Here is a 22,447-nt window from a genome sequence, read left to right on the forward strand (position 1 = left end):
AGACCTTAAACATAGGAGCCCAGTAACATACTGTATATGAGTTGCGATATCCTGCGCATTATCATGTGTTGCTTTAGAATTTCACTTCAGACAGCAGGTTTTCAGCATGCTGTGCAACCGGTCCCCTGAAGTGGCATCCACTTTGCTACTCCACTGGTCGCAGGCTTTCATATGTCATCATGTACAATGCTAGGCCAACAAAAATCAGACATGCCCCATTTCTTTTAATATGGAGCACCACAACGCAAGATAGTGTACTATCCTATGTTGTCTGGATCAACTGTGGGTATAGGATTGTGAATATGAAGGCTTTCTATTTGTGTGTGTTTTTTTTTTTTTCTATGAGTTGAACTAAACGCACTTGTGTCAAGGTAATTATGTCATTTTTCTTAAATAGCTAAGGTGCAGGGTCACCTGGTGATATCACCGGGTGACCTTGCCCTCTTATGACATCATTAGACAGGAGCATGCTGGGTCAATGATGTCACAAGGGGGGCGGGGTCACCCAGTGATGTCACTGGGCGGACCTGACCCTTTGTTATTTAATCACTTCAATACAGGTCACTTTCGCACCTTCCTGCCCAGGCCAATTTTCAGCGCTGTCACTTTTTAAATGACAATTGTGCGGTCATGCTACACTGTACCCAAACTAAATTTATATCATTTTGTTCTCACAAATAGAGCTTTCTTTTGGTCATATTTGTTCCCCTACGCGGTTTTTATATTTTGCTAAACAAATAAAAAAAATCTCTGTTTTTGTTATAAAATTTTGTAAATAAGTGTGTTTTTTCCTTCACTGATGACCATTGATAAGGTGGCACTGATGATGGGCACTGATAGGCGGCACTGATAGGTGGTACTAATATGCGGCACTGATGGGAATTGATAGGTGGCACTGGTGGGCACTGATATGCAACACTGATGGGCACTGAAAGGCTGCACTGATAGGTACTTATGGGTGGCACTGATAAACAGCACTGATAGGCGGCACTGATGGGCACTGAAAGGCAGCACTGATGGGCATTGATGGGCACTGATAGATTTCACTGATAGGCATCACTGGTGGCACTGGATGGCATTTTTCATTGCCACGGATTGGCAGCTGCCTGGGAACTGATTGGCATTTCCCTGGTAGCCTAGGGTGGCATACATGGTGGTCTAGTGTGGTGACCATCCCTGGTGGTCCTGGGCAGGCATCCGAGGGGGGGGGGGGCTGCGTTTATAAACAATAAGAACAGATCCCCTGTCAGGAGAGCATCTGATCGGCTCTCCTCTACTCGCGTCTGTCAGATACGAGTGAGGAAAAGCCGATCAATGGCTCTTCCTTTTTACACCGTGATCAGCCGTGATTGGATACATCTCTGACATATCTCTGTCAGAGACTCTTTACCTAGATCAGAATTGCAGTATGTCAGACTGACACTCCGCAACAATGATTCTCGCAATGAGCGCCACCGGGGGCCATATGACGTCCAATCAGGATATCACAACCACTTTGCCGCCGTCATTTTTCTATATGGTGGGTGGCAAGTGGTTAAGAACTATCAGATGGTGTAGCTGGCAGATGACGGGAGCCTTTAGCGCAAGCGGACCTTTTTTTTTTTGGGGTCATTGGTTGAGGCATGAGTCATGATTGATGCATCTACAACAGGGGACTTTTTTATTTTTATTTGGACAAGGACTAATCTAATGTATTTTGTTACACTACACTTTTTTTGGTGAATGAGTAGGAGTACTATGTACCCCTACTCATTCACATAGGGGGAGGGATCTAGGGGCCCCCTTGTTAAAGGGGGCTTCCATATTCCGATAAGCCCCCCACCTGTAGACTGTCAAAACCACCGGCCAGGGTTATAGGGAAGAGGCCCTTGTTCAGATCAACATGGAGACAGGGTGCTTTGGGTGGGAGCTCCCCTGTCCCAAGTCAACTCCTCCATGTTGAGTGCATGTGAACTGGTATGGTTCAGGAGGGGGGGCACTTGCTTGTCCCCTCCCTTTCCTGATCTGCCAGACTGCATGCTTTGATAAGGGTCTGGTGTGGATTTTGGAAGGGGGGGGGGGTTCACATTTTCTAATTTCCAGTAATTTTTTATTTTTTTTTACATTCTGCTGTCATTGGGGAACTCTGCTGACAGCTGATGATTCATTGGTTGTTAAGAACGCAGCGGCCACCCACTCCTTAACAACCATGTTGTTTACTGGTTGTTAAGGAGCAGGCAGCTGTCTGCTCCTTAACAACCAGTACACATTCCACAAATACCTCATGCCTAGACCACTACTTAATTTCTGCTTGCATTTAATTATTTATTTCTGTAAATGGATTTTAACGCCTTTTTATGCGAGAGTTTACAGAGTTTCTCTGTAAATATTGCAGAATGGTCTAGTGAATTGACAGTTTCAAGATCGCATGCAATATTTAGGCAAAATGTGTCCTGACACCTAAATATCTCATGTGAGTTTATTCTGTGAATGGAGCACACTGTCCCTTATATTGGTAGTCAGTGGAAGTAAGACTGTCTCCTACAATGGTGTCAGTCCTTACATAGAGGATCAGGAGTAGCAAAGGAGACAGTAGGAGTAACACTGTCCCTTACGTTGGTGGTTAGGGGGAATGAGACTGCGCCTTGTATTGGTAGTTAGTAGAAGTAAGACTGTCTCTTACAGTGGTGTCAGTCAATGGAACACTGACCCTTACATTGATGGAAAATTGTTCTTTACGATTGGTAGTCAGTGGGAGTAACATAGTCTTTTGCATTGAAAAACACAAACCCTCTATAGTGGGATTTTAACGGGAAGAAATAATTCAAATATGTAAAATCAGTCTATACATTATTTGTATTGATTGAAACACTGTATAATAAAATAAACATAATGTAGTCATATAACATGTAAAATAGGTGAATTATACAAGAAACCCATATAGTTTTGATGTCAGCTGATAAATTGTGGTGACAGAGAACAAACAAATCAACGCGTTTCAAAAATGTTGTGTCTATAATCTTCCTCAGGGGTAAGTATGGTTATCAAGATACATTGGTCTATAACAATAAAAAGAAGAGAAAACCCCCTTGGGAAATGAGACTTTGGAAGTGACCAATACACCAAATTGTATCAAAAAGTATATATTTATTGTGTAAGTTTAAACCTAAATAAAAATTGTCACAATGGACAATAGAATTATGACAACATATGAAATAAGCAATTGATACATTTAAATGCATATTACATCTCTGATGAACCCGACGTTTCTGGCTAGATGCCTTTCTTCAGGGGTTATTTATAAACAGAGCACAAATGTCTACTGAAAAAAAAATATATACTTAAAAGACAGTAAACACAGGTTGAAACAAAAACCGTGAGCAAATATTGATGTAAATATCATACACATACCAAAGGTATCAATTGTTTGTGTGAAGAGTAAAAATGGAGAGACCTAGAGGGGCCCCCCAAAAAAAGAACAGAGACTGGACGGATAGGTCTTGAGTACTAGACACCTCACAGGCAAAGGAGATATTTCAGAAAAGGTCCAAATGGTGATTACTCGGGCTGTACGTTTCGCTGTTTGGACATTTGACAAACAGCCGAGCTAACGGGTCATTCGACCATTTGTTTGGCCCCTGGAACCGACCACAATGCATTGTGGCACTGAACAGTGCATTTAAAGCCCTGATTGGTTAAAGCAGTAAAAGCTTCAGCCAATCAGGGCACAGAGCACTATCAGAGTCATGATTGGACACTGTCATCATGACTTTATCCAATCATGGCTCATTCCCACCCCACAGTATAAAAGTATTCTTTCAATGGCAGCCATTTTCAGTGTGATGTCGGCAAGGAGAGAGATAGGACAGGGCTCTGTTCAGTACTATTAGTTAGAGTGCTATACTGTGCTATTTTGCTTCAATTGTCAGTGTAGTAGGAACAGCTATGATAGTTTCACTGTAGTGTAGTGAGACCGTGTTATTCATACATACATTAGTGTAGAGTAGGGACAGCTCAGACAGTTTCAGTGTAGTGTAGTGCGGCCGTGTCAGTAATCTTTACATTAGTGTATAGCTAGAGTAGGTACAGTTCAGATAGCGTCAGTGTAGTGACAGTTGAACACCATCTATTTGATTGTGTTGCTGCCAGTTTAACGCCATTTACTTCTGTGTGCGTTAATGCCAGTTTAACGCCATATAGTTTTGTGTGCCTTACTGCCAGTTTAACACCATATAGTTTTGTGCGTTACTGCCAGTTTAATGCCATTTACTTCTGTGTGCCTTTCTGACAGTTTAACACCATACAGTTCTGTGTCCGTTACTGCCAGTTTAACGCCATATAGTTTTGTGTGCGTTACTACCAGTTTAGACTGTAGCTGGCAAATTCTTCCTTTCACCCTCGTGAATTCTGCCCCCTTCCGTGAATTCGCACAATGTGCTGTACCACAATCGCAGGCTCCCAGTCGCTACAATCCTTTCACGTAAGGCCGTTCCATCTCTCTACCATCACGTGGAAGGGAATGTTCTGGCATAGTTGGGAAAGTCAGCCGTAAAATCCACCTTACTGCTGACACATGGTTCAGCAAGCATGGGCAGGGATGAAATATTTAGTTCACAGCACACTGGGTGCTTGCAACTCGACTCAAAAGGATGCTGGACAGGGCTCGGTGCTGCAGCTTGTTGTGCGCCCACATCTCCATACAGCTGGTGGTGATGATGCCAGACCTGTGAGCTCTACCCCCTCCTCCTTCGCCACCTCCATGCCCTCCTCTGCAGAATTGTTCTATGAACATCAGGCACTCCCTAAGCGATCAAAGGGCTTTTCTCAGAGTCAGGTTCAAAGGTGCCATGCAGTGCTTCAGCTGGTGTGTTTAGGGGACAGGAACCACACTGGAATAGAGATTCTTACAGCTCTGAAGCCCAGAGGTGGTTCACACTACGTTAGCTGGAGCTAGGAATGGTGGTGTGCGATAATGGCTCAAACCTCCTGTCCGGAAAGTTGACACATGTGCCGTGCCTGGCACATGTCCTTAATTTGGTGGGGCAGCGTTTCCTAAATACGTACCCAGGGTTGCAAGATGTGCTAAATCTGGCCATTCTAGTCTGTAGCCATTTCAGGCGGTCATACACAGCCAGTGCTCGGTTGGCTGAAATTCAGCGGGAAATCCATCTACCTATAAACCGCCTGATTTGTGACATGCCCACCAGGTGGAACTTGACTTTGTCAATGCTGCAGCAGAGGGCTGTCAACGAGTACCTGTGCAAATACGGCATGACGACAAGCTCAGGCCGCCTCTGCATTTTTTCCCCACGCCGAAGGCTGATCATTAAGGATGCATGCACTGTATTGTCAACATTTGAGGAGGCCACAAGGATGGTGAGCTGTGACAGTGGATGCATCAGTGACACAATCCCTGTTGTGTTCCTGCTGGAGCAGACTCTGCATGGTATTATGGGCAGGGCACTGGAGGCAGAGCAGCAGGAGGAAGAGGAGGACTTCCTTTCCTCTCAAGGCCCACTTTATCCAGACACCATCATTCCTATGTCACAGAGCACACAGGAAGAGAGAGGGGAGCGATGTAAGCGATGGCTTTACAACCCCAGGACCCTTGGGAGTAGTACGTGGCTGGGAGGAGGAAGTTCCAGATGCTGACCCCAAGGAGTCTGCTTCTCAAGCCTCTGCAAATTTGGGGCGCATGGGCAACCTCATGCTTCAAAGCCTGCGAAATGAGAAGGATGATTATGGGTTGGCAACCCTCCTTAACCACTGTTTTAAGCGGAAGGTCTCAGAACTAATCCCGTCCCCACAGAGAGTGCAGAAGATAAAATGTCTTGAGGACACGTTAAAGAGGATTTTATTGAACGTTTTTCCTGACTCCAGTTTTGAGTCTTCTGTTGGTCAAGAGAGAAATGTTGGAGAAGGCATCTGCCTAAGTGAGATATTTCAGCTTCCACATCCCATCGGCAGTGTCTGCATCACATGGTGGACGATTACATTGGGGCCAAAACAGAGATGGAGAGCTTTCCAGCTGACGATCCACTGACTTACTGGGTCATGAGAATAGAACTTGCCCAGTATGCTATTAAGTTGTTGGGCTGCCCTGCATCCAGCATGCTTTCAGAACGGACATTCAATGCTGCACGAGGTTTCCTTGCTGATCATAGAACACGTCTGTCCACAGACTCCATGGCCCGTTTAACTTTTATAAAAATGGATCAGTCCTGGATTACCAGCTATGAACCCCTTGATGCCGATGTCACTGTTAAAGTCTTTTTGGGATGTGGAATCTCTGCAGGACTTCGAGGCTGCCTAACTTTGAGGGTGTTAAGTAATTTCATCTGGAAGAATGTTTTTGGTATAGGTTTCATGGGCACAGTTAACAACCAAAGACCAATTTTTCAGCACCTGTTTGACAGGTGCATATCATTGCAATTTTTTGCCTTCATCAAGAGCACCTCTATAGGGTAATAGTAGGAAGGCACCCCCAACATCCAAAGAGTAGTTTTTCTGCACCTGTTTGACAGGTGCATATCATTGCAATTTTTTACAGCAAGGCCCATTCTTGCTTTCATCAAGAGTACCTCAATAGGGTTACGGTGAGAAGGCACCACGATACCCAAAGACCAATTTTTATGCACCTGTTACTTCTATACAAGTCAAAGTGACACCAAAATGTATCCAAAAACTCCAATCTTGTTCCCAGTGCACTACATTGTGGCCTCATCATACACACTGGCTCCCCAGCTGTTGCTAAGCAAAATAAGGCAGCTTGCAGGGAAAATTTCATTTTTTTGGGCTTTGTAAATGCAGATATTGCTGCAGCAGATTATAGACATGGTACAGATCTGTCACTTTACAGGTAGACTAAGGGGACCCCCAGGCACTATATTGTAAGGAATTTTTCATTTTTAGGCTTTCACTTTCAAAATAAAAAAATCACTGCTCATTTAAAAATGAAGTTTTTCACAAACTTTTTTTTTTTTATTGATACATGTCCCCCAGGGCAGGACCCAGGCCCCTATAACCATTGTATGCCCAATTACTTGCATATAAGCCTTTAAAATGGGCACTTGTGATTTTTGACGTTCGGGTCCCATTGACTTTAATAGGGTTTGTTATTTGGGTCCGAACTTTCGGAAGTTCTGGTGAGAACCGAACAGGGGTCCATTCGGAGAATATATATAGCATTTATATATAGCTTTTATTCTCTAAGTGTGTATACTTTATTCTTTTATACAAAAACGAATACATACCCATCTGTACAATTAGGAGACATTTGAGCTACTATCACTGTGTTATTGTTATCCACCCAGATTATACCAGTTCTGATGTCATGCTTGTGATCACCATTTGGACCTCCACTGAAATATCTCCTTTGCCTGTGAGGTGTCTATCTAGCACTCAAGACCTATCCCTCCAGTCTCTCTGTCTGGGGGGGCCTCTAGGTCTTTCCATTTTTACTCTTCACACAAACAATTGATTCTTTTGTATGTGTTTGATATTTCAATCAATATTTGCCTGTAGTTTTTGTTTCAACCTATGTCTTTTCAATTTTATATTTATATGTTTTTTCAATAGACATTTGTGCTCTGTTTATAAATAACCCCTGAAGAAAGGCATCTAGCCAGAAAGGTCGGGTTCATCAGAGATGTAATCAATGCCTGTATATGTATCAATTGCTTATTTCATACTTTGTTATAATTCTATGTCCATTGTGACCATTTTTAATTATGTTTAAATTTACACAATAAATATATACTTTTTTGATACTATTTGGTGTATTGGTCACTTCCAAAGTCCCATTTCCCAAGGGGGTTTTCTCTTCTTTGACTCTAAACCGGGATGTGGTGACCAATAAACACTGTGTTCTTCTGATGTTGGAACACTTGTTCTATAACAAAAAAAAAAGGAATTAGTCATTAAGTAACAACAAGATTGTCTACACAATGTATATGTATACCATAGTGTTGAAATGGTTACTAACCATGATGGGCGTTGGGTGTTTTGTTTGTTCTTTGTCGCCGCAATCTATAAGCCGACATCCAAACTATATTGTTTTCTTGTATAAATCACCTATTTTATGTGTTTTGCCCCGTACACACGATCGGACTATGCGGAAGACTTTGCAGTGGAGGTCTGCCAGACTTTCCAAATGAGCGGACTTGCACACACACGACCACACACGAACGGACTTCCCGGCGTACTAGGTCCAGCGGACAATCCGCCGGACTTTTGGCAGAGGACCGCCGGACTTCCCAAATGAACGACGACTTGCCCACACACGGACTAAAGTCCGTTCATTTTGAACGTGACTTTAGGTATGACGGAACTAGAGAAGCAAGTCAATCTAGCCGCCTCCATCGCCGTTGTATGGGTTTTAAGGGTAACCCCTATGCCAAAAAATGGCATGGGGGTCCCCCCAAAGTCCATACCAGACCCTTATCCGAGCACGCAGCCTGGCTGGTCAGGAAAGGGGGTGGGGATGAGCGAGTGCCCCCCTCCTGAACCATACCAGGCCGCATGCCCTCAACACGGGGGTGGGTGCTTTGGGGAAGGGGGGCACCTTGAGGCCCCTCTACCCCAAAGCACCTTGTCCCCATGTTGATGAGGACAATGGCCTCTTCCCGACAACCCTGGCCATTGGTTGTTGGGGTCTGCGGGCGGGGGGCTTATTGGAATGTGGGAGCCCCTTTAATAAGGGGACCCCCAGACCTGAGGGAAAAAGTGTCAATAAAAAAAACACACTACCGGGGTATGCTGGGACAGTGACGTCATAATGGGCGTTATGGGCATAATGTGACATCACCCGATTACCCTGGCTCTTATGCCTATATAAGTCGCCGCTCACCATGTGCACAGCATTATAGCGGGAGAATGCGTTGTGTCAACATCGGTAAAACAGAAGAAGAAGGTGATGACGATGAAAGCTAGCAAAAGAGCAGAAGATAGCAGAGGAGCCCGGCGAGAAGAACCGGAAATCGATGAGAAGTCTGAAGAAGACTCCTGAAGTTGGAAGAAGATGCTTTAAAACCTGTAGGCGGTGAGATTGACTTCCTTCTCTAGTCCCATTGTACCTGAAGTCACATTCAAAATGAACAGACCTTAGTCCGTGTGTGGGCAAGTCCATTCATTTGGGAAGTCCAGCGGACCAGCATACAGATGAGTGGATTGTCCGCTCGAAAGCTGAGTCCGGTGGACAATTTTGAGTCAAGTCTTCTTTCAAAGTCCGCCGGACTTTTGGGAAGAAAAAGTCAGCCAGAGTCCACACACGATTGAATTGGTAGTCAGTGGAATCAACACAGCCCCTTACATTGGTGGACAGTGGGAGTAAGACTATCCCTTTATATTGGTAGACAGTGGGATTAAGAATGTCCCTTATAACCTTATAATGGTAGTCAGCAGAAGTAAATTGGCTCCTTAAAATGGCATCACTAGGACGAACACTGACTCTTACTTTGGCAGTGAGTGATAGGAAAATTGCCCCTTACATTGATGTCAGTAGAAGCGACACCGCCTCTTAAACTGCTGGTGATTGGGAAAGTGACCTATGAAAAAGGACTCAGTGCTTACTGAGAGATGGGATGGCATGCTTCGTGCACCATGCTGCCAAGGTTGGCTCTGCCAGAATATGGCACTGGAACAATACAGGCACTGTGAACTGGTGCAGGTATGCTGTGGGTCGCTGACATGGGGCATGAACCAGGTAGCATGGTCCCAGTTGCCTGCGTTTAACTACAAAACTAGACAGGAGAGCATTTTAAATCATTTAAAGGCGCAGGCTTTGGGCCTGTCATTTTGATCTTGTCTTCTTTATTTAAAAAGTTACTAAACTGAAACAAACAAGTAGAACAGGAATTTTTCATGCTGACTTTTATCTCAGACTTTTTGGTCTTTACTGTTTACAAAATTCAGGGGTAGGCAACCTCGGCACTCCAGCTGTGGTGAAATTACAGATCCCATCATGCCTCTGCCTCTAGGAGTCATGCCCATGTTTGTCAGGGTCTTGCAATGTCTCATGGGACTTGTAGTTTCACCACAGTTGGAGGGCTGAGGGTGACTACCCTTGGTTAACATGTTTGTCATGGGTCAGTGGCTCACAAGATATTGACACCAGGATCTGTATAGTATGACGGCTCTGGCACCTGTTAACAACAAAGTTGGTAATAACATCTCCCATATTTCTATCATCACAGGCTCATGTAAAACCACCTGGGCATTCAGAACCACAGAACATGAACTGTTGATGAAGTTTGAGAACAGCTTTAGAATCATGTACCAGAATATTTTTCTTTAAGACTTCTGGAACTTCTTTTATGCTGTTTTTTTTTTCTTCCTTTTAGCAGACAATGGTTGCCTTGCTGTTGTTTTGGTTTCAAATTCAGACTTGCTTTTTTTTCCCCATTGCCCTGTAGCTGAAATCATATTCTCTTTAAACATACATTTTGTGCCTGACACCCAGGGCGCTGTGTCAGGACAACAAATCTTCAAACAGGTTTAAACAGTGAGAGTCTGTACAAGTGGACTCATTATTTTTTAATTTGCTCCTAAATGTACCACCTCTCTCTCTCCGCTCTTCACCAAATATTTCAATTTCCTTGGAATGACTTGCAAATTATATATTTTTTCCCTTTTTTTTGTGATTGTTTGTAAATGGTTTCCTCACGTGAACCCTCCTGTGACTGAGAATTATGTAAAATATTCCTCTTGCTCACGGCGCAGTTAACAAGCAGGTCAAAACCAATTTGGCAGCTGTTATTTAGTAAATATTTATTAAGGCATCTCTTTAAGGAGGGAACATTGGTGAATCGCAGAACATTTTTTATGATTAAAACTAGCTACTGCTTTGATTTTAATATAACATATTTGTGGCCACTCATGCATTACTGGAAATATTTAAAGGTACACATAATTCCAATTAAATAATGAATCTTGAGATGCATACGGGTAGTATTGCAGGCTTGCAGAGTGGTTGGGTCTCAGACATTGTTGTACTACACCAGTCCACCTTTCTCCTTTTATTATATACAACCTGTTGCTCCTGAAACACATCTGCTGGTGATGCTGAAACACCCTTGTTGCTTGCAGCCATCAATCTAGTTTAAAGTCAAATTACAAGTTCTGGTGCACTTTAAATAATTTGTCTGGGCCAAGATGGAATACAAGGCTTCCACTGATTGGCCAAGGTGAGGCAGGTGGATGATGTCTCAATTTCCACCTCAGCCAATCAGAGGCATCTTTGTATTCATTGTTAAAAATACAAGACTTCTCCTGAATGGCAAAGAAGCCCTCAGCCCGGCCTTTTAAAGCCCTAAACCCAGCACCCTGCATTCACTATATCTGGTCTCCCACAGTACACAGAAAATGAGAACAATGGGGGGTGGGGGGTGGCCTCACGTAATGGTATAAATTAAATAGTAACAGATACAAAATGTACCATCATCCAGATCTAAATAGAATAGAGGTTTGGGAGTCTGGTCCCCAACCAAGACCCACCAAAGAAAGAGAGCACTTGGACTATCAGTACAAGTAAGGGTGTTTTTGTATATGCTTTATATATACAAAAATACCCTGATTTGTACCGAGATAGTGCTCTCTTTCTTTGGTGGGTCTTGGTTGGGGACCCGACTCCCAAACCTCTATTCTAGTACACAGAAAATGGAAATGCAATTATTTTAGTAAATATAAACTGCTAAATCCAAAGACATGCTGGTAGGTTAATTAGCTTCTGTCCGAAACTGGCCCTAGTATATGAATGTGAGATGAGGACCTTGGATTGTGGGCTCATTGAGGGTAGGGACCAATGTGAGTGTGTGATGTATGTGTGGAGAGGTGCGTAAATTGACAGCTCTATATGGGTACCTTAAATAAAATAATAATATAATAGATGAGCATCTTAATGAGACACAATGTACAGGGATAGGGACAATTTTAGACATGCACCCACACTCAGGTTGAACTGGACGGACTGGTGTCTTTGTTTAACCTTACTAACTATGTAACTATGTAAATCCCTTTTCTCATCAGTATATAGCAGTCTTGTGACTTCTAACAAGGCCAGCCCAGCACTGGTTAAAGCTTGTAGGAGGTGTTTTCTGACTGTCCTATGAGACTGCAAGACCCCTGACCCTCTGTCTGGACAGTGCTGATTGGCCATGTGCTGATCACTTGCACTCTCCCAAGAAAAAAAAAAAACCTGATTAGCAATAAACACCAAACTGAGCATGTGCAGCCTGACTACATAGGCTTTGTGTTATCAGTAAAATATTAGAGGACAGTGGAAGGAAGGGAGGATCTGTGCATACAGGATCAAACAGCCTTTTTACACAATGCGGAGGATTAACCCCTTTGGTTCCACAGTGAGTATAACAAACATGCTTTACTGCAAATACAGACTGGTTTTACTGTTGTGGGTTTAGTAACGCTTTAATTCCAGCATCAGACCAGAAGTTACCTTTACTGCTGCCAGAAGACAGCATCATTTACTGCATGTAGCTAATGTTACTACAGTATATTACAGTGCACATGGCAGCAACATTTTTAATGAAAAAAATATAAAATTTTGACCACCTTGGCCCAAGTTATCAATTTAACCTCTTGCCGACCACCCCATAGCACATTTACTGCTACAGGGCTGCCATGCTGCACAGGATCATGTATATATATGTGATCCTGCACTTCCGAGGTATCGGGCACGAGTGCACGCCGCCGGCAGCTCGCTGCTGCTATGATTTTACACAGCAGGACCTGTGGACCTGATGTCTGCCGACACCTGCTGATTGTTTGGTACACAGGCAGAACAGCAGTCTGCCTATGTAAACAAGGCGGGTTGCTGTTCTGTCAGCACAGAAGGCATGAATCCTGTGTTCCTGTAAAGCAGGAACACCAATTCATGCCTTCCACCAGTAAAAATACCTCCCCCACTACACTGAATCATCAGCTAAGCACAGTTAACCCTTTGATCGCCCCTGATGTTAGCCCCTTCCCAGCCAGTGTCATTAGTGCAGCGACAGTGCATATTTTTTAGCACTGATAACTGTAATAATGTCACTGGTCCCTGCAAAAGTGTCAGCTAGGCATTAAATGTATCCACTGCAATATTGCAATCCCTCTATAAGTCGCTGCTACTAGTAAAAGAAATTAAATAAATACAAATTCCATAAATATATCTCATAGTTTGTAGACGCTATAACTTTTGCGCAAACCAATCAATATACACTTATTGGGATTTTTTTTTTTTGGCGAAAACTTGCAGCAGAATAATATTGGCCTGAATTGATAAAGAAATTTTGAATTTATACATTTGTTTATTGAATATGTTTTATAGCAGAAAGTAAAAAAATATTGTTTTTTCAAAATTGTCCCTCGTTTTTTGTTTATAGTGCAAAAAACCACTGAGATGATCAAATAACAATAAAAGAAAGCTCTATTTATGGGGAAAAAGAGACATACATTTTATTTGGGTAAAGTGACGCACCGTTGCAATTGTCAGCTAAAGTAACGCAGTGCCATATCGCAGGTCAGGAAGGGGGGTAAATCTTCCAGAGGTGAAATGGTTAAAGTATATTAAAATCTGGAATTCCACTTCAGTCTTGCCTTGCACATTTGAATGTGATTGGAGGTAAAGGTAGCACAAAGAGATGACGATACCTGGATTAGACTTCAGGAATTACATTTTTGCTGCCCCCCTACGTAACTGCGTGTGTGTTTATTACATATAACTCCAATTAAGGGCTTCTGGTTTCCTCCCATCAATGCCCCTAAGTTGTGTGTTTGTATCACTATGGTATGTACATTTAAAGAAAACCTGTACTGAGAGAAATATGAAGGCTGCTACTGTGGACTTTCCCTTTTGGATTTGAGCTGCCTGGCTGTCATACTGAACAAGAGAGAGCAGAGCAGGAGCAGGAATTCTGACGTCGCTTGCTTTTTTTCTAATCTGCATGCTTGTTCCAGGTCAGTCATTAATGAAGTGGACAAAAAAAGCCTAATGCCTCGTACACACACACGATCGGACTTTCCGCCAACAAAACCGTGGATTTTTGTCTGAAGGGTGTTGGCTCAAACTTGTATTGCATACACAGGGTCACACAAATGTTGCCCAACAATTACGAATGTTGTGACGTACTACGTGGTTTTTCAGCTCTTTAGCACCACCCTTTGGGCCCCTTCTGCTAATTTTGAGTGTTGATTTGTGATTTTCTTTTAGCGTTTTTCATTTCGTGCTTTTCAGTTACTTTCTGAATGGCCGTTCGTCAACCAGACATGTTGCGGAATCGCAGGAGATAATGTGTTATTTATTATTGGCCTTGGAGTTATTGCTTTGACTTTATTTATTTTTTTTGGTTGAATAATGATTTCATTTGGTAAATTTTCTATATTTCTGGATGCATAGAATGCACATTTTGGTTAAGTTCTATTGGCAGATAGCATGTCTAATTTTTTATTTTATTTTTTATTGCACAATAAAAAAATTGTGTAGAATAATACTTGGCTATGTGTTTTAATTCAAATGGCAGTTTGGGAGTAACCAGTTACATTTTAAAAAATACAATGTAAAATTACCAAGGGACTCCAACATAGTTGTATCTTTGATCTTATAAACTAGGGGATAATGGTGTTGTGGTAACTTGCAAAAAATAAAAAAATTTGTTTGCAATAACTCCATCAGTATCACAATCAAAGCAGCTTCATTATTATCCCATTACAGAAGAAGAGAATGTGCGCTGCATTTGGAGATTTCATAATTTGCCACGTCACGAATGTTAATTTTCCATTACGAATGCTAGTTTACAAGACCGGCCGCTTCTGCTTCCGAGCATGCGTGTTTGTACTTTGGACTTTTGTCTGATGGACTTGTGTACACACGATCGCAAAGTCTGACAACAAACTTCTGTTGGCGGAAAATTTGAAGACATGCTAGCCAACATTTGCGGGCAGAAAGCCTGACAACAATTGTCCGATTGAGCATACACACGGTTGGATTTTCCACCAACAGCCTGACATCGAACATTTCCCATCAGATATTCTGATCGTGTGTACAGGGTTTAACTCTAACAATTCTTAAAAACATTCCTCCACTCCTCCCCCTACCTATCCTGCATACCCTATATTAAAAAAATGTGTATGTTCTTTTTTTAAATCCCATCCATTAGGGGCGCATGGGCGCCCCCTCCCCCTATACAATGCATCCAGCCCCCTAATCTACATGTGGGGAGCCGGATGCATGGAATCCAATGTTTTTTTTTTTTTTTGAAGCACGTGATTAGAGCCAGAGGCTCTAATAGGCTTCAAAAAAAGTAGGCTTGGGGGGCAGAGCACTGCACCCTGAGCCCACCCAGTTATGTGACATTAACGAATGAATATTCGCTATTGTCACACTGATTCTCCTCCCAGCCAATCAGGAAGTTGAGACCCGTTTCCCGATTGGCCGAAAGGAGAAGCGTTCCAATTGATCTAGGAGGAGGAGGGAGGAGACCATGACCGGGGGTGGCGCACGGCCAGGGGAGTTGCAGGGGAAGCCCGACCAATCCACCAGCTGCCACTGTGACTCCAGGATGGCTCACCCACAGCACCATCAGCCATCCAGCATTCAGCACTGCCTGGCTCGGACAGGGGAGGTCGGAGTCATCCCAGGCAGGACATCTGCCTCCTAAGGTAAGGAGGCCTTCCGTCTCCCAGGGGGTCCTGGTGTTGCTGGTGTTTCCCACATTCATGTCCATCTCTGGGGGGGGGGGGGTTGTTTGCTGCAGCCCCCATTGAATTATTGAGCACCAGCCGTAAACTGTAGGCTGCTCTGGGGCAAGGACTGTTCAGTGATCTTTGTAAAGCACTCTGTCTATTGGTGATGTTGCTGCTAATCTAAATTAAAAATAATTAATTACACTTGTCCTTAGAAAAATATAGTCACTGCTATTGCTGACCTTCTAAAAATGCTGCTTGCCTGGTTGTGTCAACCCTCAATACTCACTGCTTACCCTGTAGTAAATAAAGTTAGAGAGAGGTCAGTAGGATTTACTCATGAAACAGTGTGGAAGCAGTGGGTGAAGACTGATTTTTGTATTTACAGGGATGAAGGCAAATGCGTGGAAGGAATTTTGGAAATCTTTGACATGCTACTGGCTACAACTTCAAGATTTCGAGAGCTAAAACTGCAACACAGAGAGTACCTTTGCCTGAAGGTCATGATCCTGCTGAATTCTAGTGAGTAAGGGTCCACCATACTGTAGATTGTGTCTGTAGGCCTACCCCCATAGGAACCACTGGATAGGATGGGTCCTCTGTTCTTTGCCTCAACCTTCTCAAGAACCTCAGCCACTCTGTACACTCAACCTGGAGTGTCAAACATACAATATCACAGGAAATCCCTGAAAGTAATACTTTGTACCCAATAGCAGTGCTATATCAAAGAAAACATGCACCAAATCAGGTAGTAAAGGCAAACTTAATATATTGTCACCCAATATGGTTAGGAACTAAGCAAGCATAAAATTAATTAAAGCAGGAGTCCGCCGGGAGTTCCGCCGTTTTTTTTTAAAAAGCCAGCAGCTACAAATACTGCAGCTGCTGACTTTTAAAATAAGGACACTTACCCGCCCAGCGCGCCCGCGATGTCGGCACCCGAAGCCGATCTCTCGATCGTCTCTCGGGTGCTGCCGCCACCATCTTGGGTATGGGAATCAGGAAGTGGAGCCTTTCGGCTTCATTTCCCGTATCCCTACTGTGCATGCGCGAGTCGCGCTGCGCAATTAGGATGGTCCCGCTGTCTCTGGGATCCGTGTGTTTCCCAGCAGGCAGCGGGGGACTTTCGGAAAGGGGCGTAGATTCTGCAGAATCTACGCCCCTTTCCGCAGATAGCTATGCCGGAAGTGGGTGCAGATACCTGTACTGTACAGGTACCTGCACCCCCTCCCCCCTGAAAGGTGCCAATTGTGGCGCCGGAGGGGGGGAGGATTCCAATGAGCGGAAGGTCCACTTTAGGGTGGACCTCCGCTTTAACAATGGTAATAACCCAATTTTGCATACAACATCGTTTAACAATAAGGGCTAGGCATAGGATGACATTTGGAGTCCAGATCACCATAAACAGTAGCAAGGCCACCTCTAGTACAGCAGTGAGCAGTAGTAAAGTTGAACCCACCGAGTGCTGGAACTATACTACCAGAGCACATTTATGGTAGCAGTGCTAGTCCGAGAGCGCCAAGAGGAAGATATTCTCCCCATTAACTTGTTGGGTGCCAAGTGTTGGTTACACAGGAGGCTTCTTCTGGGCTACACCAGGTGGCAAGAAGGGTCGGTTGTTATAACAGAGGAATTACACCTTGCTTGAAGGCATGCTCATTAGTGTCAGGACCAAACAAGGGCTGCGGTCATGTGAAAGTAAAACATTAAGGCAGTCCTCCAACTCAGAGATGAGCCACTTCTAAGGCTAGCGTCTCATATTCTACACACTTGAATAGGTGGTTGTGCTGCATTTGGAGGAACACTCAGAGCCTAGGCCCACTCCACCAGTCAGTGTACGTCACTCCCGGTAACAGAATGGGGTCCCACAGAGCACATAGCATGGACCCCATACATGCTCACTTAACGTTTGTTCCTCCATACCCATTATCAGGCCGTAACTCTCCATAAAACTATTGCTCTCATGGGGACCAAAGGAAACAGACAGCAAGGGAGGGAACCATAACACTGGACCCCTTGCTACCGGAAGAACCTGTTACTTTACTGGGTACCATGCCGACTGTTTGCAGTTAACCTTTTGTTGCTGTGATGTTACTAGAACCTTTGGTGTGCAATAGTAGCCTCAAAAGCTTGTGAGTGTGCGCCAGAACCCCATGTGCATGTCTTGAGTAACTTCAGACCAGGCTTTGTGCGGTTGACAGCTTTTACTAAAGGTTCAATATGATAAACACAACATGGCAGAACATCCTTTCCCTATCTAATGCTAATAGTGGCTACCCCAGGGTATTTGTATAGGTAAAGTCCTTGTAGGTAAAGTCCATAGCTGGCAAGAATCGATTGGAGAAGTTCATGACTTGGGTGTATTCCAAAGGCCGATGCTCCGCTGATGAATTGCAAGTCTCACCATCTGTAAGGTTCCCGTTCTTTAGCCCACTGACCTGTGCACTCTTGAGACCTGAACCTCTGCCTTTTTATATTTTTTTAAGACAGGACACCGGTGGCAAGAAAAGCGCCCTGAGGCGATTCAGTTCGTATAGGTAGCGTTATACAAGTCATTCATTCATTCATTCAGACAGGAGGCTAGACCCCAAAACCCTGTGAATGTGAGCAAAAAAGCAAAGCAGAGTTACCCCTTCTCCCCTGGTCAGCTACACCAGTGTTTCTCAGCTCCAGTCCTCAAGGCGTCCCAACAGGTCATGTTTTCAGGATTCCATTATTTTGCACAGGTGATTTGATCAGTTTCACTGCCTTTGTAACTACCACAACTGTTTCATCTGAGGGAAATCCTGAAAACATGACCTGTTGATGCACCTTGAGGACTGGAATGGAGAAACACTGAGCTACACTAATCTGGCTAACAAGAACACAGTTGGCAACCTGACTACATGTGACTGCTGTGAAAGCCAATCACAGTGATCATATGTTCACTAAGGGGCGGACTGACCATTCGGGCACTCGGGCACTGCCCGAAGGGCCCCATGCCACTAAGGGGCCCCATCAGGGTTTCCAGCCTCAATAAAACCAGGGACAGTATGTAAAAATCTGTGTTTTTTAAAAAAAATCCCAAGATTAGAGCTGCCCTGCTTCTCCAGTACATTTTCAGTGTGTATATGTGTATTCTGTGTGTGTATATTGTGTGTCTGTGTGTGTATACTGTATGTGTGTGTGTATACTGTGTGGCCCCATAATCTATTGCCTGGGGTCCCCTTAATCTCCTATTGCCCAGGGGCCCCATGAGTTGTCAGTCCACCTCTGTGTTCACTACATGGCCTCCCAGTGTTAAAGCCCACTTAAGGTAGGCAGGAATCCATAGCAAAGTTTCCTAGTTTGTTACCTGCCATTAACCCGCAGTCTGTCCATGCTGCTTTAAATTGCAAGGCAGCGGCTTAATGTTGTCAGCCTGCTGCAGGAAGTGATGTTTCTGGCAGGACCTTAAGGTAAGAAACCTTGCAATAGATTCACAAACAATAATCTGCTTACTAAAACTGTATATGGTGAGGCATGGTGCCAAACCATACTGAAAAATAGATTTAGGGTTTCCATACATTTGAGGGCTTCTATACATAAATAAATGTAGCATGATTTCAGGAGCATTCAACTTGCATTTCAGATTTGTATGAGATGCATCTGAGTCACCTCTGAGCTGAGCAAAAACCCACACAGACCTAAATAGGTCTCTTTTATAAGCATACTATAAAATAGGTTACTTGCACCCCATAATGATGCCCAGTGTTAAATATTATGATGCCCTATGTGTATTATATCCAAAACTAAAAAAAATTACACTTCTTTATAATATTGTAAGCCATTTTTGCTTTGTATCACTCATAGACATGTTCCCACTATCAAGTTCTGAGGAGGAATCGGACAGCAGCAGGAAACTGCACCACCTCTTAAACACAGTCACTGATGGACTGGTCTGGGTCATAGCCAAGAGTGGAATTCCCTTCCGGCAGCAGTCCTCCCGCTTGGCCAACTTACTGATGCTGCTTTCCCATGTGCGGCATGCCAGGTACAAACACACAGTTCATACAAACCCTCAATTTGAGCCCTTTAAAACACACACAGGAAGGGGTGAATTGACAGGGAGCATTACTTTGGGAGAGATGAACAAGATTGGCCTTTTCCTTATAGTCCACCAACCAGCCAGCCCCAGCTATTTATATTTGCCTTTTGTTTGCTGCCTAATTTGCTTGCTGAAGCCAAGTCAAAACAGCCCCATGTAAGCTGCAAGTCAGTATGACTTCTATCCCCACGTCAAAAAAACCTACCCCTACCGGGGATAGTGAATGAAAGGTTAATATATTATTGGGTGGTCATTTAAGTGTACTTGTTACTTTACCTTGAATAGTCATTTTAATCAATTAAACTGTCCATACATGGATAGACATTTGGCTGGTTCAGCGGGTACTGGTTTGAATTTTCGATTCATATATGGCCATTGTGGTTGAAATAGAAGTTGATCTACCATACAGAAATACTAGAACCAATTTAGACAGGGGCCTTTTAACCTACTTGCATTTCTTTGGAGTGTGGGAGAGCACCCATGCAAGCACAGCACACTCCCATACAGATAGTGTCCAAGCCAAGATTCAAACAAGGGATCCCATTGCTTCAAGGCATAATTGGAACCACTAAACTACTGCACTGCCCTAAACATTAATAAACATATGAAATAGTGTAAGTCCTTTGTTAAAGCGATTGTAAAGGAAAAACATTTTTTGTAAAAAATAGCAAATGTCTCTATACTTACCTGCTCTGTGCAATGGCATTGCACAGAGCAGCCCCGAACCTCCTCTTCTCAGGTCCTTCCCATGGGGGCACTTGCATGTGCTCGCTTTCAAACCCCACTGCTGTGTCCATTTACACAAACAGCGACACTCTGCCCTGTCCCTCACTCCCTCAAGTTGATTGACAGGAGCTATCAATCTGCATAAACTGCTCTCGTGCCTGGCACTGGATCATATCGGGGCTCAGGTAAGAAAAAGGTGGGGGCTGGGGTGATCCTGCAGCAGAGAAGGTTTTTTACCTTAATGCCTAAAATGCATTAGGGTAAAAGAATTTGAGGGTTTAGAACCACTTTAAGCTCGGTGTAAAAAAAATAATGTTATCTGTCAACTGTCATTGAAAACCAATACAATAGCTCCTGATTTTGCCTATTTTTTCATATTAAAAAAAATAAATAAAAAGATTATCAATGCGTTAAAAAGAAATTTGCATCGGAAATTAGGCTAAAATGTGTGTGGCCGGTATTGAACTATGGCCAGATGGACAATAGACCTTGCTACTGAATGATGTTACCCACTTTCTGGCAGTTGCCTCAATTGCAGGAGATCATGGCTTACTTTGTCCAGCACACTTGGTTAAACGCTACTCCTGCAGGAACCACTTGGAATATCGGCACTCTCTGTTTTTTTGCCTCCAGTGTGCAGACCTTGTGCCCTTTGACACTCCTGGTTAAGCAAAGAATTGCTGCAAATACTTATGGGAGCACACATATAAATATCCTGCACACAACTATGTTATAGTATAAAGAAATAAGCACCAGACTGGTTTACTATAAGTAAAGTATGTTGATTATCACAGCAAATGTCAACACACACGTAAGTGAGCAGGTAGAAGAATCAGTTATCAGTAAGCTAAACAATGTGATTACTAGGTTATAGCAGCATAGTCTAAAACACTGTACTACTAGAGCAAAATTATCCCAGCTATAAACAATGTTAGCACAGTAACATCTCTGCAATCAATAACCACCTCAGAGTGCACTCTATCTGGATAGCTGTATATACGGTATATCCTTAGAGCGGTTCCTCTGGCTATAAGTAAATAATGCAAGGTCTCTATGAACATTTAATAGTAGGCAGCTCCTAGCTGTGGTGGGACCCAGTCTTTAAGGTGGTGCACTCCTTAATGTCTGTATGCAGTGATTAGAAGCCACTAGTTAGAGGGTCAGAAATCATTCACAGCAGCGGACTTTCACCAGTCCCAGCGATGCATCAAACCTAGATTAAAACGCACAGGCTGGTGTTCTTTTCTTTTTTCACATTATTTATATAAAAGAACAAAGCATCAATCAGAGCAATATGCAACAGAATAGGTACAATATCTCACATAATGCAGAGGTGATTCAAAGTAGCATGGTATTATATTGCGAGATACAGGAATGCAAGATATGCTGACATCACTAAAATTTACGTAAATGTCTCACTTTCAAAAATGAGGAGGTGACTTTAGACAATATGCTAGAGTTTCAACAATGGACACTTCAACTTTTTTAAGAGAAGAAGGAACAAGAACAGAGGAGCTAAAAGGACGCCTATGAGCGTCAAAAAGAGCGAGGAGAAAGGGAAAAAGGAGGGGGGGCAGGGTGATGGAATGCACGTGTGCATTGACATGAAGGACAGGAGGACCTCAATCCCCAGGACAGTTCTCCAGGAGTGACTTTTCCTCATCCGAATAAGCACTCTGGTTTTCTGTCTCAGGCTTCCGGTTGTAGCTGGCAAGTGTGCACACAGGAACAGCAGTGCACACCCTCCAGTCTCCTCACAGCAAGTGGACATCCTTCACTCCACAGCCTAGGAAAATACCTTCCTCTCTCCTTGTAATAGTCTCTCTTTGGGAATTATAGCCCATCACCCCAATAACTTTCATAGCAGGGTCTCCCACACCTCCCACAGTTCACTGTAGCAGGGTTGCCATCCTCCCGCAGCATTTTTTTACTGACAAAACATGGAAAATTTACTGGCAGAGCACATTTTTTACTGGCAACCTGAGAAATTACAGAACC

The 22,447-nt window shown here is 43.5% G+C and overlaps 1 protein-coding gene across 2 annotated transcripts in view; it reads left to right on the forward strand.

Annotated features, from left to right (window-relative positions):
* Positions 1-22,447, forward strand: part of ESR2 (estrogen receptor 2) — a 189,946-nt gene that overhangs the window by 158,496 nt on the left and 9,003 nt on the right. For both annotated transcript variants that reach the window (XM_077464349.1, XM_077464350.1), the window contains 2 exons: positions 16,046-16,179; positions 19,489-19,669. In XM_077464349.1, coding sequence (XP_077320475.1) covers positions 16,046-16,179; positions 19,489-19,669 — 315 coding nt within the window. The remainder of the gene's footprint in view (positions 1-16,045; positions 16,180-19,488; positions 19,670-22,447) is intronic.

Source organism: Lithobates pipiens, unplaced genomic scaffold, assembly GCF_037356315.1.
Source record: "Lithobates pipiens isolate NorthernLeopardFrog02 unplaced genomic scaffold, aLitPip1_a1.2 Scaffold_30, whole genome shotgun sequence".
In the NCBI taxonomy this organism is placed as follows: domain Eukaryota; kingdom Metazoa; phylum Chordata; class Amphibia; order Anura; family Ranidae; genus Lithobates; species Lithobates pipiens.